This window comes from Protopterus annectens, chromosome 11.part0 (genome assembly GCF_019279795.1).
Source record: "Protopterus annectens isolate FY-2018-M chromosome 11.part0, PAN1.0, whole genome shotgun sequence".
NCBI lineage: Eukaryota > Metazoa > Chordata > Ceratodontiformes > Protopteridae > Protopterus > Protopterus annectens.
The window spans coordinates 103,815,538-103,830,546 of NC_056745.1; the positions used below are offsets into that span (position 1 = coordinate 103,815,538).

General features: G+C 40.8%; 1 protein-coding gene across 5 annotated transcripts in view; it reads right to left on the reverse strand.

Moving 5' to 3' along the window:
- The window catches only part of FBXO7 (F-box protein 7), a 457,269-nt gene that overhangs the window by 264,202 nt on the left and 178,058 nt on the right, over positions 1–15,009 (reverse strand). For all 5 annotated transcript variants that reach the window (XM_044087479.1, XM_044087481.1, XM_044087477.1 and 2 more), the window contains exon 5: positions 10,396–10,537. In XM_044087479.1, coding sequence (XP_043943414.1) covers positions 10,396–10,537 — 142 coding nt within the window. The remainder of the gene's footprint in view (positions 1–10,395; positions 10,538–15,009) is intronic.

Below are 15,009 nucleotides of genomic sequence, written 5' to 3' on the forward strand. Positions count from 1 at the left end.
CAATATATATATATATATCATTTGAAGTGTACATAACTGAAAAGGAATCGAATGAAAACCAAAATGACTGAAAACCCACTTAGCTGAAACCCATTTCACTGAAACACAAATCACTGAAAACATTCAACATAAGAAAATAAAACAAAAAAAGAGAAAAAAAACACCATACACATTGAATCAGTGCTTGTGTATCAACAATGATTCTCTGTGTAAGGTGTCTTTTTCTTTTCTCAAGTGGTTTGTGCGGCCATGGAATTAATGTACATAATTAAGAGGGGTGCAGGGGGACTTGCCCCCACATTTTCTTTTGCTGAATATTTTTAATGATTTGTGATTCAGTCAAATGAACTTTCAGTCAATTAAATTGCTTTTCAGTCAGACGGATTTTCAGTCAAATTCTTTCAAACATTTCATTTTCAGACAAGTACAGTTCAGTCAAATGATAGTAAACCATACATACATACACACACACACACACACACACACACACACACACACACACACACACACACACACACACACACACGCATGCCCTCAAGTGTACATTTATGGTTTGACTAAAATTATTTAAGAAACTGATAAGCATAAGCCACAATGCAGACAAAACTGCAACAACAAAGATGTAAAAAATTAAGCTCTGAAAGGTGAGAAGAACTGAGGAAGGCTCCTAGTAAAGATGGCTACATATGAATACCTTGAACATCTACCTGGGATACATGGAATGCCAGGATAAGACCAGCACTGGTCTTCATAGGGGAAATGGCACAGCTAATGACAATTCTGGTTTGCAAAGAACACATAAAAGAAATGTCATGATTTGCTGTTACAGTGACCCTCCCCAAAGGTCATTTTACTTTAACCACAAGCCTAAATCTAAGGAAAACTGATATCAATGGGAAGATGCATTTGCACCTGCTGCACCTGTTTTTTATGCGATGGTCATCAGTTACAGTCTCATGTTCTGCACAGCTGACCACTAAACAACACATACATGGAGTTTGGCCTTATGTGTGTATGGTAGATGTGCTCTGCAGTCTTGGATAACAGCAATACCTGTGACATCCAAATAAGTCTTACAGTGACCACCTGCATTACACTGACCATCTGCACAACAGTTTAAAATCACTGGCGCCCCAAGATCTTACCCACCTTGCTTGCAGCCAAAAGACTTCTTAGGCGATCTTAACAGCAGCAAATGACACTTGGTCAAGATTACTGTGTTCATGTATGCAGACTTAAATACAAACACACACACACACACACACACACACACACACACACACACACACACACACACACACACACACACACAAATACTGTGCACCCTTAAAATGAGCCCACTGTTAAATATTTGTATGATAGCAACAGTTTTGAAAAGACTCTCTTTAAAAGGCACCTGCCAACAACTGAAATACAAGAAGGTCTACACACATACACATATATTAATAAATAAAACCGCAAACAAAATGCTGATATACTTGTTCATATCACTACCAGTAGCTAAAGGTGGCTTTGACTTCTAAGTCTAACCAGCAGATGCACAATCCCAGAGCTGTAGTCCATTGTGCACACATCAAAACAATGAACAACTGGAACTTGCACTCCCTACCTATACAAGTCCTGAGCTGTGTATTCCTTTTTGGCATTAATTCTGCATGTAAAGTGCCCTGTTTACACAAACCATGCCACTCGGGGGGGGGGGGGGGGGCACTGTCTTTTAAATAAGGTAAATCATCCTTAGATCTGGAGTCCCAAGCAGAATGGGTCATTTTTGGTAACACAAGTATTGTCCTACCTGTAAGCAGAGGGCTAAAAGCTTCATCTACTGCCCCTGGTCAAACTGGTAATGAGTACACACAAATTTGAATACCCAAGGAAAGCTATCAAAGCTAACCCCCTTATACTGAGGAAACCATTTTGGTCTTAGTATCCAGAGATGGATTTTCTCCAGTCACTCGTGCTTTTGATGAAGGGTTAGCAGTTCGTTTTCATGTTGGTGTTGCTTTTGACTTTCTTCCCACTCAGCCCCTCTCTCCAGGTTTGTTTCTTTCCACTCTCTCTTTAAACCTCGAGCCATTTCATTCTGTAAGCTGCCAAAACTTTCAGGAGCTTTCTCTCCATATCAAATCTGTTAAATTCAGGATGCACTCTGAGGCTACATGGGAGTGGACTGAGTTACACTGCTGCTCCCACTACTAAGCCATCTCTGGGTTGAGTGAACTGAATCTTAGCCAAATGCAACACTTTTAACTATCTCATTCTTGTTCAAGCCCATAGGTCAAAGTCTTTTTGATAAGCATTCTTCAGTCAACCGTGGCACTGTCATTTTTAATACTTTGAAAAGCTCAATACAGCCTATTTTCTAACTACTTAGAATTAAAAGCACATGTTCTGCAAGGTGAGCAGCTATCAATTTACCTTGTGTCTGCAAGACTACATATGCGGTTTGATGACAAAACCATTTTGTAGTCTATACAAGTCCAGTTTACAATATAGCTACATCACTACAAGGCAATTAAAATCACTCATTTCCACTCATAATTTACATGGTATAATTGCAAATGTATCCTTTTTTTAAATGTAACTACTATATGTTTTCTTAATGCTGTTGACTTAAATGCTACATGACACTGCATGCTATTGAATACTGCTGCACAATGCGAACCATATGTTTCATGTATGTGTGTGAATTACGTGCCTTTTGTCCTGTGTCATGGCTGAAAAGGGTTCTCCAGCCAGTCCACTTAACTGGTGAATAAATATAAAATAAGGAGCTTTTCTCCTCGGGCATCCGCTGAAAAAGGACCTGCGTCCAGTCGGAATTTCCCAGTAAACAAATGTAAATAAATAAATAAAATAAATGTGTGATGAATGGGCAGATAAATGTGCATCCAGTGCTACCAATATACATCTGATGATCAGGGACATAGCCTTAGAACCTGTACCACTGACCCCCAAATAATATGCGAGGAGAGGTTGGTCTTAAGAACATATAGTAAATATGCACAGCTGCCTTATGTAAAAACCAACCCCTTCTACATTCAAATAAGCTTTAGACTGGCCACTTGAAGAGCAGAGTTTTAATCACCTGCACCCCAGGATCTTACCAGCATTGCTCCCAGTCCAGTGCCTTGTACTGCTAGCTTACTAAAATTAGCCGATCCTCGTTCAAGCTATTTTGTGTTTTTCTGTATGCACACGCACGCACACACACACACACACACACACACGCGCACACACACGCGCACACACACAGACACACACAGACACACACACACACACACACACACACACACACACACACACACACACACACACAGACACACACACACAGTGGTTTCCAGAAAGGGCTAACAATCTCTCTCTCTACAGTTCAACACTATTTTCCATGTCTTCATGGCGGCAGGCTGCCCCCAGCCACACCAACCTGGCACACCAAGAACACAATTACTGTATAAACTTAAAATAAGTGGCTCTGAGCAGTCATTCTTCAAAAGGCCAATACTAACAGCTGAAATGTCACCAGGTCTATAACACACACTTATACTAATAAATACAACCACCAGCTACGTGCTTTTGTACTTAAATTAATAAGACTCTTTACATGGAATAGATAAATAATAAGCAATGCACTTTGTAAAAATGCACAAACAACTGTATACTTGTACAATAACATATAAAATAAATGGATTTTAATAAAAAAAATGGAATATCAGCTTATCTGGTCAAATCACTAGCTAAAGATTTTATTAAACTATACTGACTTGCGAAATCCAAATAATAGCTTCAGTCTCACTGGCAAGGTACTCCAGTCTTGAACATCTGTCCTAGAGTTGCAGTCCACTGTGCACATGTCACACTGAAGGAAAACAGCCTCTTTGCTTAAAGCAGTCTTACTTTTGGAAAGTAAATGTTCCTGTTTCTGCAGACAGATAACTTAAGGGGGACTAGAGTTCAAAGAAGGCAATGTAACCTTTGAACTGCAGTAACACTTCAAGAAACAATGAGCTTTAGGCAATATAAATATGCGCACATTTGAGAAGCCAGTTTCACTTTCTAACAGCTCTGCTGTATTTCTACTGAAGGTAATTATATGTCTGTAGAGTTAACATTTTTACATTTCATACAAGATGCACATTGTAAGATTTACTAAAAGAATCAACCAGTTTTTATATAAAAAATACATTTAGCAGTTCAACACATCTTTTCTCTGTACTAAAAGGCAAACATAATGTTCACTCAGTCTACTACAAAAAGCTTTAGATGTTTTATATACAAAAAAAAGTGCCACAAACTTACTGCTGGGGTCCCATCAAATGGCCTGATTCCCCAGAAACAATCTCAGCTATGTTACTAACAGTACTCTATAAAAGAATTAAGCCAATGGTATCAACTACTTATATTGTGTTACATAAATTCTGTATCTAAACCTGAAACTTTGAAAAACACTTGATACCTGGATGGGTCACAAGAAATGGTAAGAAAATATGGAAAATGTTTGAATGAAAAAAAAATTTTAGTGCATATCTTGTATTATGTCTTCTGCTCCAGATGGGACTGTAGAATAAAGAAATCTCTGCTAGAAAAACATGGGAGCAGAGAAACATTGCTACCTCTAGCAAAGACTGTTCCTTTTTTCTACTTTTGCTCTTAATACAGAGTATTCATAAGCAAAATCCTTTTTTTTTTGTACTTTGGTATCAGTTAATGGAACAAAACACAGTAACCTTAGTTTAGTTTGTGTCTGTTTAAAGGTACGTTTATCTATGGTGTAAAGGCATGGGAACTGTACTTGTGCTGGTCAGGCTTGTTTTGACACATTTACATTTCTACTTCCAAGAATTCCCTCCAGCTCCACTGCCACCCAGATGAGTTTATACGTGCGTACATATTTTCATAAGAATTAGAACTTATGTGCTTACCATAATGTGTCATCTGTGTTGTCTATTTTCATTCTTCCCCACTAATGGGTCTCAGATCCGATGCTTGGATCCAACTCAGCCACTTCCACAAAGACTTAAGATCCAAATTTCGAGCTCCTCCCTCTACACATAATGCCCTATTCAATTCCCAGCTCCTCAGATTGAGTTTGCTGCCCTAATCCTACTTTGCTATAGAGACAGAAAAGACACCAAGAAAAGACTGAGGCTCAAACCAGGAACATGATGTTTCCCATATCATCCAAAGATCCTTCTAGGAGTGACAAGGCTGGGGGTTGGCAGGGAGTGAGATAGAATGGAAATGGACAACACAGATGTCAAGTTATGGCAAGTACCTAACTTCTTAATCTGATGTTGTCCTTTTCATTCTTCCTCACTAATCGGTCAGAGTCCCCAGCCACATAACTCTCGGGAGGCCCTCAAGGAAGTACATGCTGGAGCACTGTTGAACCAAAGGAAGCTCTGCTTCTGGACACAATATCTAACTTATAATGTGTAACAAAGATACGAGTTCTGGACCAAATGACTGCAGCACAGATATCATTAATGGAGGTTCTTGAGGAAAAGACAGATGAAGTAGCCATAGATCTAGTGGAGAGAGCTCCAGCAGGATGAGGCAACACCATACCTTTTTCAGAATAAATCAGTGAAATACAATCAGTGACCCATTTGGCTAGAATAATTCTGGACACTGCTTGATCCAAGTGGCTAGGGGAAAAGGACGCAAACAGCTGATTAGATTTCCTATACTATTTAGTTCTGTGAAGATAAAAACATAATTGTCTGTGAACATCAAGCATGTGCAGCATATATTCTTCTTTATAAGTAAAATCTGGAAAGAAAACTGGTAACTGGATGGAATGATAAGAAAGGGTTGGGTTCAAACAGACACCCTACCCTTATGGAAGATGATGTAAGGAGGCCTAGCCAATATGGCCTGAAGCTCCAAAATTCTTACTGCTGAAGTGATAGCTAATAAAAATAACGTTTTCCAAGAAAGAAATTTCATATCACATTTGTTCACCGGTTCAAAGGGTTTCTGAGTTAAGCCTTGAAGGACCACCATCAAATCCCAAGGGGGAGAGGGATCTTCTACTGGAGGTCTAAGGAGGAAAACACCCTTCATGAAAGCTTTATACAACGAGAGAATGACTCATTTCCTGCATGGAAATTGGATACAGCTGCAAACTGAAGTTTAAGAGTAGAAAAACTACCCCTTCCTTAAAAAGAGTAGAGAGGAAAAAGGAGAATGGCTGAGGCAGAGGCTGAAAAAGGATCAATATTCTGATTGGAAGCCCAAACAGAAAATCTTTTCCATTTGCTTCTGTAAACTCTCTTGGTGGACATCTGAGTGACTAAAACAATGTCACGGACTGGGGAGGTGAGCCTGGACTGTCTTGACCATCACTGGGAGTGGAGAAACCATGCGGTCAGTTTGAAGGTGTGGAGATTAGGATGCTGGATTCCTGGCGGATGAGATAGGAGATCCTGAGAGTGGGTTCCAGTATCCATGGAGGATATTTCAAGTGAGACCAGAGTAAGGGGAACCAAAACTGTCAAGGCCAGAATGGGGCAATGGAGATGACTGAGCTCTTCAGCCTTCTTGCTTTCTGTATGAACTTTGGCATCAAAGGAAGAGGGGGACAGGCGTACAGGAGACCCCAGGGGCCAATCGTGAATTAGGGCATCCCTTGGTGACTCCCCCTGAGGGGGTTTCAGAGTAAAGTATTTACTGCACTTGTTAAGGGAAGAGGCAGAAAGGTTGCAGCCTGAATGGCCCCAGTGTGTGAAAATAATATTCTCTACTGTTTGATTGAGAGACCATTCATGAGGAATCAGAATGGACATGCTGAGTCTGTTTGCCAGTGCATTAGTTTTCCCCAGTATGTGCATTGCAATCAGAAAGCAGTCTGAAGATATCGCCCATTCCCAGACCCTCATGTCCTCTCTTCATAATGGGTAAGAACAGGTTCCTCCTTGTTTGCTGATGTACCAGACTACTAACATGTTGACTGTAAAGACAGCAATAGTCCCTAGAAGAAGAACATTCTGAAAGGCTTGCATCTGTAAGACACTGATATGCAGCTTGGGTCTCTGAGGGGGGCCACGTGCCCTGGACCATCTGTTCCATGAAATGCCCCCACCCCAGCTGGGAAGCATCCACGGTCACTGTGGCTACTAGGGGAGGAAGGGAGAACGGCCTGCCCAGAAACAGGTCATCTGTCAGAATCCACCAGCGAATATGGCGTTTGCAAACTAGAATGAGTTTTATGGTAAATGATAGCGGCTGATAAGGAATGGACCACTGAACTGCCACTGTCCACTGAAGGATATCCCTAAAGAACCTTACTAGAGGAGATGACACTGACTCAAGAGCTTGTAACACTAGTTTTGCTGGAGGGGACGAAAGAGACAGTTATGTCTCACACCTGATTTCTCAATGATGTGATGCGATGAAGAGGTAATGAGGCCACTTGAATCACAGCATCCAGTTGAGTTCCTATAAATTACAGAGACTGTACAGGAATCCGCTTCGATTTGACAAGGTTTATCGTAATGCCTAGCGAGTTAGAGATCTGAAACAAGTAATGCCTGGCTTGTAGAAGTTGATGCCTGGTTGGGGCAGTGAAGTGCCAACCGTCGAGATAGGGAAACACCTGGAATACTTTGAGCCTCAAGTGAGCTGCAGTGACTGCCATGAATTTGGTGAACACGCTGGGGGTTGTGGTAAGTCCAAAAGGTGGTGCTCTAAACTAGTAGTGACTGGCTCCTAGTCAAAAGCTCAGGAGTCTCCTGGAGCACCTGTCTATTTTGATATGATAGTGCCCATCCTGGAGCTCTATAGAGCACATCCAATTGTCCTTATGCAGAAGAGGCAGGATGGAGTGAACCGTAACCATTTGGAACTTTGACTTCTTTACATACCAATTTAGATTCTTAGATCCAGAACTGGTCTCAGGTCCCCTGTTTTCTTTGGCATTAAAAAGAAGCAGGGGTAAGTTCCAAATCCTATTTGTTTGGATGGGACCTCTTGGATGAATCTTTTTTGCAGCAGCTTTTGAATCTCTTGAGTTGCATACTCCCTCTGACCGAGTAGAATGTCAGGAAATTTCTCCTTGGGACAGGGAGTAAAAGGGAAAAGGGTATGTAGTAATCTCTGAATATACCACTCAGCACCCAAGCATTTTGTGTGAGACTTGTCCAGGCTTCCTGGTGCAGGCAAACATCACCCCTGACTGCCTCCAGTGGTGGGCAGTTGGGAAGCACTTCATGAGTGCTGATAGGGCCCATCAGAGTAGGAGTCTCTCAAGCCCAGTCTGTGCAGACTCCCTCTGCCCCTAGGGTGACATCTCCCATTGAAACCTCTTCCTCTGGCGAAAATACCTCTTCACGAGTCCTGGAAAGGTCCTTGAGATTTCCAGAACCACATTTTCTTACCACCTCGCTGACTCCTAGAAAAATTTAGTTGACTGATAGAAAACTTGATCCCAACAGCAGAAATGGTCTTTCCTTCCTGTCTGCTGTGGGTAAACATATCCTTCACTAATGGCCCAAACAAAGAGGAGTCATCAAAATGGGCATTAACAAAAGACGCCTTGAAGAGTTCCGTGAAGTCGCATAGCCTCATCCAGGCACGTCTGCTAACAGCTATGCCTGAACCAGCTGCCATATGGCAGATCAGCCTCATCGACAAATTGACAATGGACAAAAAAGTAGCCAGCTGAGGAGAAACCTTCTTAAGATCCTCCTCAGACATGGATTCAGAAAGAGAGTTTGACAGCTCCTTGATAAAATCTCCCTATAGACGAGTAAAATGTGCCAGGTAATTTAACAATCTCAACATGAAAGTGGCCGAGGCATATATGCACTTTCCAAATCTGTCCATCACTCTGGACTCCCTGTTCAGTGGATGGACAGAGGAACTTTGCTCTGCTAGCTCCTTCTTAGTGGCCACCACCACAACCATGGCAACAACTGGGATACCCTTGCTCCAGTGAGACCTGTCTGAAGGGGGAACCAAAAACTTATTCGGATGCTTGGAGATGAGCTCGACAGCGTATGGTTCTTTACAAGCCTGGCGGGAAACCAGGTCAATAAGTTTATCTGCTGGAGGTCACCCAAGTTGTAGATAGGCCAGCCCCAAAAGCCTCCAGGAACATCAATTCCTCAGAAGAGGTGGTTTGGGAGGACCAGCCACCTTTCTGTTTGAGGATTTCCAGGATGTCCCCAAAGGAGACATAGTCAGGCAATGATCGGAGGACCCTTCTCCCTCATCATAATCGGTGTCTTCTCTGAAAAACTACAAAGGGGAGTCTCTGTGCCTCTCTTACACATTCTCTTTCCAGGCACCTCTCCTGTGGGGTGCTCAGTTGAGATGGTACAGTTGGAGTAAATGGCTTTAGTACAAGCACTGACGATTGGGTTCTAGCTATCAGATCTGATGGTCTGGGATCAGAGTAGGATAGAGAGAGAAATGTAAAACCGGAGATGGTGATAACAGGTGGCAGATCCAATGAAGCCTATGGATCCGAAGTAGGCGCCATGGTCTTCAGATCCGAAGTTTTCCTGAATTCCAGCCATCAGAAATTTCTGGAGGGCTCTTTTCTTCAAATATGTGGAGTCTTGAGAGGATTTTAAGGGGGGCTGAGCCCCAGAAGTAGAAGAAGCAGGTAACAGACCTTTAAGACTGAGCTTATTGCACCAATATGAAAGGGCCCTGGGGTTAATGTGGTGCATATTTCACAGGAAGACTTTAAATGATCAGACCCCAGTAGAAGCACTTCTTGCAGGCATCAGAATTGAGAATCGTATGACCACAAGAAGTGTATTTCTTATAACCAGTGAATTTCTCTTTCTCAGACATAATGAAAACAATACAACTGGCAAAAAAGAACAAACCTTAACATTGTAAAGAGCTATACACTAAACTACACCCTAAACTTTCTTAGAACAAGGAAAAAACTAGTTAAATAAGTGCCAGTAAACTTTAAAACACATTTTTTTTATTTCCATAGCTATATAAATAGAATAAGAAATAAAGAGAGTGCCAAGAAGGCACGAGGAAAGCAGACATTATATCAGAAAAACTCCTAACATCAGCAAAAACTAAGCAAAAATAGGAGGGAGGAGGAGGAGAACGAATGTAACATCATTAAGTCCAAAAAACTAGCTTAAACAAGAAAAACAGTAGAAAGATTTCTCTCACGTTTGAGATTTTGAAGATGAGACTTGTCACAATGGCGGCAAATGAGATCTGAGGAATTGGAGATTTAATAGGGCATTACAGATAGAAGAAAGAGCTCTAGATTTGGATCTGAAGTCTTGTGGATGTAGCCAAGTAGGATCGGAGGACTGGATCCAAGACCCACTAGTAAGTAAGAATGAAAAGGACAATATCACATATGTAGGTATCTGAACTAAAGACTGAACAAAACATCCCCAGTGTCTTAATTACCGTTGACAACAAGAAGTTTTCCCATAGGCGTACAGACTAGGGTGGTCAATCCTTCTTCACAGAGTGGATGAATGTAATTCAGTTTATAGACCCCCCCATTCTTCCATTTATCAGGCATTGACTTGGTATTGGTTCCAGTACCCTGTAACAAAAACAAATTTTCATTAGAAAGACATGCACCCAATCACATAATGACTGAAGTAAATATCATTCATCTGATGATACAAAATAACCTTGCAGAGACTTCACTAAAGTGGAAAATGAACATGGGTACAGCACTTGCAAAGACAGGAATGTTATGTATAAATCATCATGCAAATCCAGACAAAACATTACAGATTTTTAAAATAGCCATCCTTAGATTTACCATTTTATTTGTACAACAGTTGAGTATAATTTTTGTTTTACATTTAAGTTTTAAGAAGCTTAATGACCAGTCAATTGAGATTTAGGCAATGTTTTCCAAAATAGGAATTATGTTTTTGTCAGCAAATATGTGAGAAACGCAAACAGTTTAAAGTACAACTACACCCACTAATTCAACCTCAAACATCATACATACAAAAGAAATGTGATTTAAGCATTACACTCAATGCTTCCTGCCTGCAACTATTTCTCTAGTTTCTTCACATAGCATGTTGGCTTTCCATTAAATCTCATGTTATCTCCTTCTCACATTTCTGTTACCATTTGCTACATCACACAGGCAATTTCAATAAGGAGGTGGTAGGTCCCATCTCAGCATTTACTACACTGAGAAAGCAAAGTAATTATGAAGGTCATTGATTCTAGCTTCAGGATTAATACAAGTCTTAAACCCAGAGACATACTGCAAAGTCAGTCTTTACGTGTGTTATCAGTCACATATAACCAGCTTCATAACTCATGTTGGTTGGGAGGCTGGCATAATGGTTAAGGTGTTTACCTTACAGACACAAGGTGCAGGGTTTGATTCTCACATGGGATAACTGGCTAGGGTTAAAAATGACCCACAAGGGCAGTTATCCTAGTACTAACCTAATGATAATGTGGAAGGTGTGGCTTTGTGCTACAAGTTTTAACCTAGAAAGAACAGTTGTGTAAGTAAACTTAACATAACAGTAGATTTTGTAATACATCATTGTTGTAAGAGCCTAAGCTACTTGGGCCTCATCCCGATCAAACGACCAGCTCTTCAAAGCTGAAGGGCACCTTCCACAATTTTATTTATTTATTTATTTAACATCTGTTGACTGGGAAAGTCTGATAGGACAGAGCCTATTTTCAGCGAAGGCCAGGGGAGAAATGCTTCAGACGCATGTCTTTGAATGTGGGAGGAAGCCAGTGTACCTGGAGGAAACCCACACGAATGCAGGGAGTACATGCAGACTCCGCACAGAAGGCACCCCAGCTGAGAATCAAGACAGATAACCTCTTGCTGTGAGGCGACAGCATTAACTGCTGCACTACTGCACCACTGTCAGGAGCTCAAGAAAAGCTCCATATAAAAATACAGTCTTAACATCAACATCTTCAGTGCTTTCTTGCCTCAAGAAACCATGCAACAGCCCTAAAAAGGGAAAAAAAAATGTAACACACTAACAATCACATACACAATGGCACATACATTGCCAAACTCTGGCAATTCAAATGAAAACACCAAAAAAGGGGGCTAGAGTGAGGATATGGCTACTGCAATAGTGATCTACTGAAACATCTACTGTTACAGTAAATTGCACTATGTTGAAGATTTGATCACAGTTGCAGTAGCCTAAACTATACAAAATAAACCTAAAACAGGGACAAAATGAATTAAAAATCTGGGAGCACCTGGAGAATGGTCCTAGAAAGGCCTGCTCTGAATTTGGAAAAGGAATCCAGTTGCTACTGCTTTGTAAAATTACGAAAGAAGGACCAAGATGCTGCCCCTTGAATATGTTTAGAGTTCCACCCCTTTCCAGAAAACCAAAAAGCCAAAACTCTACTAGAATGGGAATCTAACCCTGCCTGGAAGTAGCTTGTTATAATGATAACAGCAGCTTTCTTAAAGGATCGAGTTTTGCTCAAGAAGTATCTCAGCTGCCTGTGGACATCCCATCCTTGTTTTTGGGTTCAGGAAATCAAGACAGGGAGATTAGTAGGCTGGCTCAAGGTAAACTCTGAGACTACTTTAGGTATAAAAGGAGGATCAGTTCTCAAAGAAAGTGTCTTTGTGGAAAATGAGGTAGGGTTAACTCAATATGAGCTTGTAACTCAAGACACTCTTCTAGTAGAAGTTAGAATAATAAGCAAAACAATCCTCCATGCTAAGAATTGTATATCAGCCTGACAGCTAAGTTAATATCCCAATGAGGAGATACTTCTTTTCTATATAGATGGATATGTAACTCCCCCCCTGCAAAAACTGCTTGACTTGAGAACAGGTAGAAAGAGGGATCCAAGGGCAGACAAGCCAAAATAGCTGAGAAATTAACCTTGATACAGGAGTAATAGAGGCCTGAGGACAGTAACTCACACAAATAATCCAGAACCATCAGGCCAATAAAAGGGTCTTAACTCTTTGAATGGCACCAAATAGAAAATCACATATATGATTCCTAGCAGCAGTTTTATTAATCCTCTTTCATTACCTCCTGAACATCCTCAGGGTAGAAAATGACTAAAGATCTTAAACATCTATCATCCAGGTAAGTCAACTGAACATTTTTCATGCTGGGGTGTATCAAACATATCCAGTCTGTGTGGAGGCCTGTAGTAATGGCCTGTGGCCAGTTACAAAAAAGGAATAACTACTGTTACTTAGGATAAATGGTAGTCAACAGCACAACCTTTACAGAGCCCTTCTGGATTTTAGAAGAACCTTGGATATCAGTGGAAAGGCATAAAGAAACACTCTTGATCATGAGAATTTGAAGGCAGCGGTTTTCCAGACCCGATTGCAAGGAATCCTGGAGAAAATTTATTTAGTTGGCTATTCTGAGATGAGGCAAACAAATGCACTTGAGATGTCCCCCACATGTGAATCAGGTCCTGGAAGGCCTTCTGGAGATGTGTCTATTCATGAAGATTTGTTCTAATCCTGTTTAGCCTGTCTGCAGCAAAGTTCTGCTCTGATGAAATACATGAAGCCTGTTGAGTCAAACTGGGCTGAGTTGCTACCTCCCAGCTTATCACAGCGAGTCTGAAAAGGTGATCAGATCTGGTATCCTGTATTTGTGTATGTAAAACAACACTGTGATGCTGCTGACATGGACAGCAGAGATGATTTAAGGCTTTCAAAGGATTTATTGCTACCATAATCTCTTTGACATTTATGTACTTTTTTCTGTCAGGTATGTTCCACACACCTTGCGCTTTCCTACATTGGGAAGGCATTCCCCGTACCAGGTCTAAAGCATCTGTTGTAAGATACTAAAGAGACAGAAGGGAGACTTGGACTGTAAAGGAACCGGACTATCCACCAAAGAATCTTCTTCCATACAAATTCCAGTATAGGAATCTGTAAAGATAAAGGTTGTAGACAATGAGTCCAGACTGACCAGAAGTAGCAGTGGATTTTTCTCATGTATAGTCTGAACAAGGGAATCATAAGAATCATAGAAATCACATACCCCAGAATACTGAAAAATTCTCTGGCAGATACCTGGTTTTTGACTGTAAAAACTCAGGAAGAACTTTTGGAACATCTCTTCTTTGCCCTGAGGACGAAAGATTCTGTCCTGGGAAGAGCCTAACAGATATCCCAAGAAAATAATTTGGGAGAAGGAATGAGAAGATTTCTGTAAATTCAGACTGAGTAGAAGATTATGAACAGTTGCTAAGGACTCTTAACGATTGTAAAAAACAATCTGCAAATAATAGATAATCATCCAACTATGGAAAAATGTGAATGTCTTGATGTACGCAATAAGCAGTTGCTGGAGTCAGACACTGTAAACACCCTTGGAGCAGTAGATAGCCCAAAGGGTAAGACAGAGAACTGATAATGTGAGCTGGATGTAGAAAGCCTTAAATGTTTAAAAATAGGAATATACTAGTAGGGATCTTTTAGGTCTAGCTTTACTATGAATGCTAGTAAGGGAACAGAAGGTAAGATAGTCTGAAGGATAACATTTTGAACTTTGGGACCCTACAAAAAGATTGAGAAAGGAGAGAGGTTTAAGCTCAGAATACTAAGTCCCGTCTTTCTTCAGCACCAAAAAAAATCCTTGAATAAAAAAGCTTTGACCATCTGGCATGCAGGTACTGGTTCTATGACTCCCTGAGATAACACTTATTCCAGAACTGGAGGGAACAGGAATACTTAGTTTGTTGGGCAAAAATGAATCTTCGGAATGGAAGGAGGATCTCCCTTTGGCAAGTATACCCCTGTTGGATGACTGAAAACTCAGCTGTCTGAAACACTTTGATGCCACATAGGACAATTCAGAGACAGGAAGAGATTACTATGGGGTGGGGGGATAGCTGAAAAGTTCAATAGTCATTCTGCTTTTTTTTTTTAGACTATCACTGATTTTGATTGGCTTTCCCTTTTCTTTTTTGACCCTCCCTGCCACTTCTTATTAAAATCCTATTTGGAGGCACCTTGCTGCTTAAACTTCTTTTTGAAAAAGGGAACTGAAGTGGAAGGAAAAA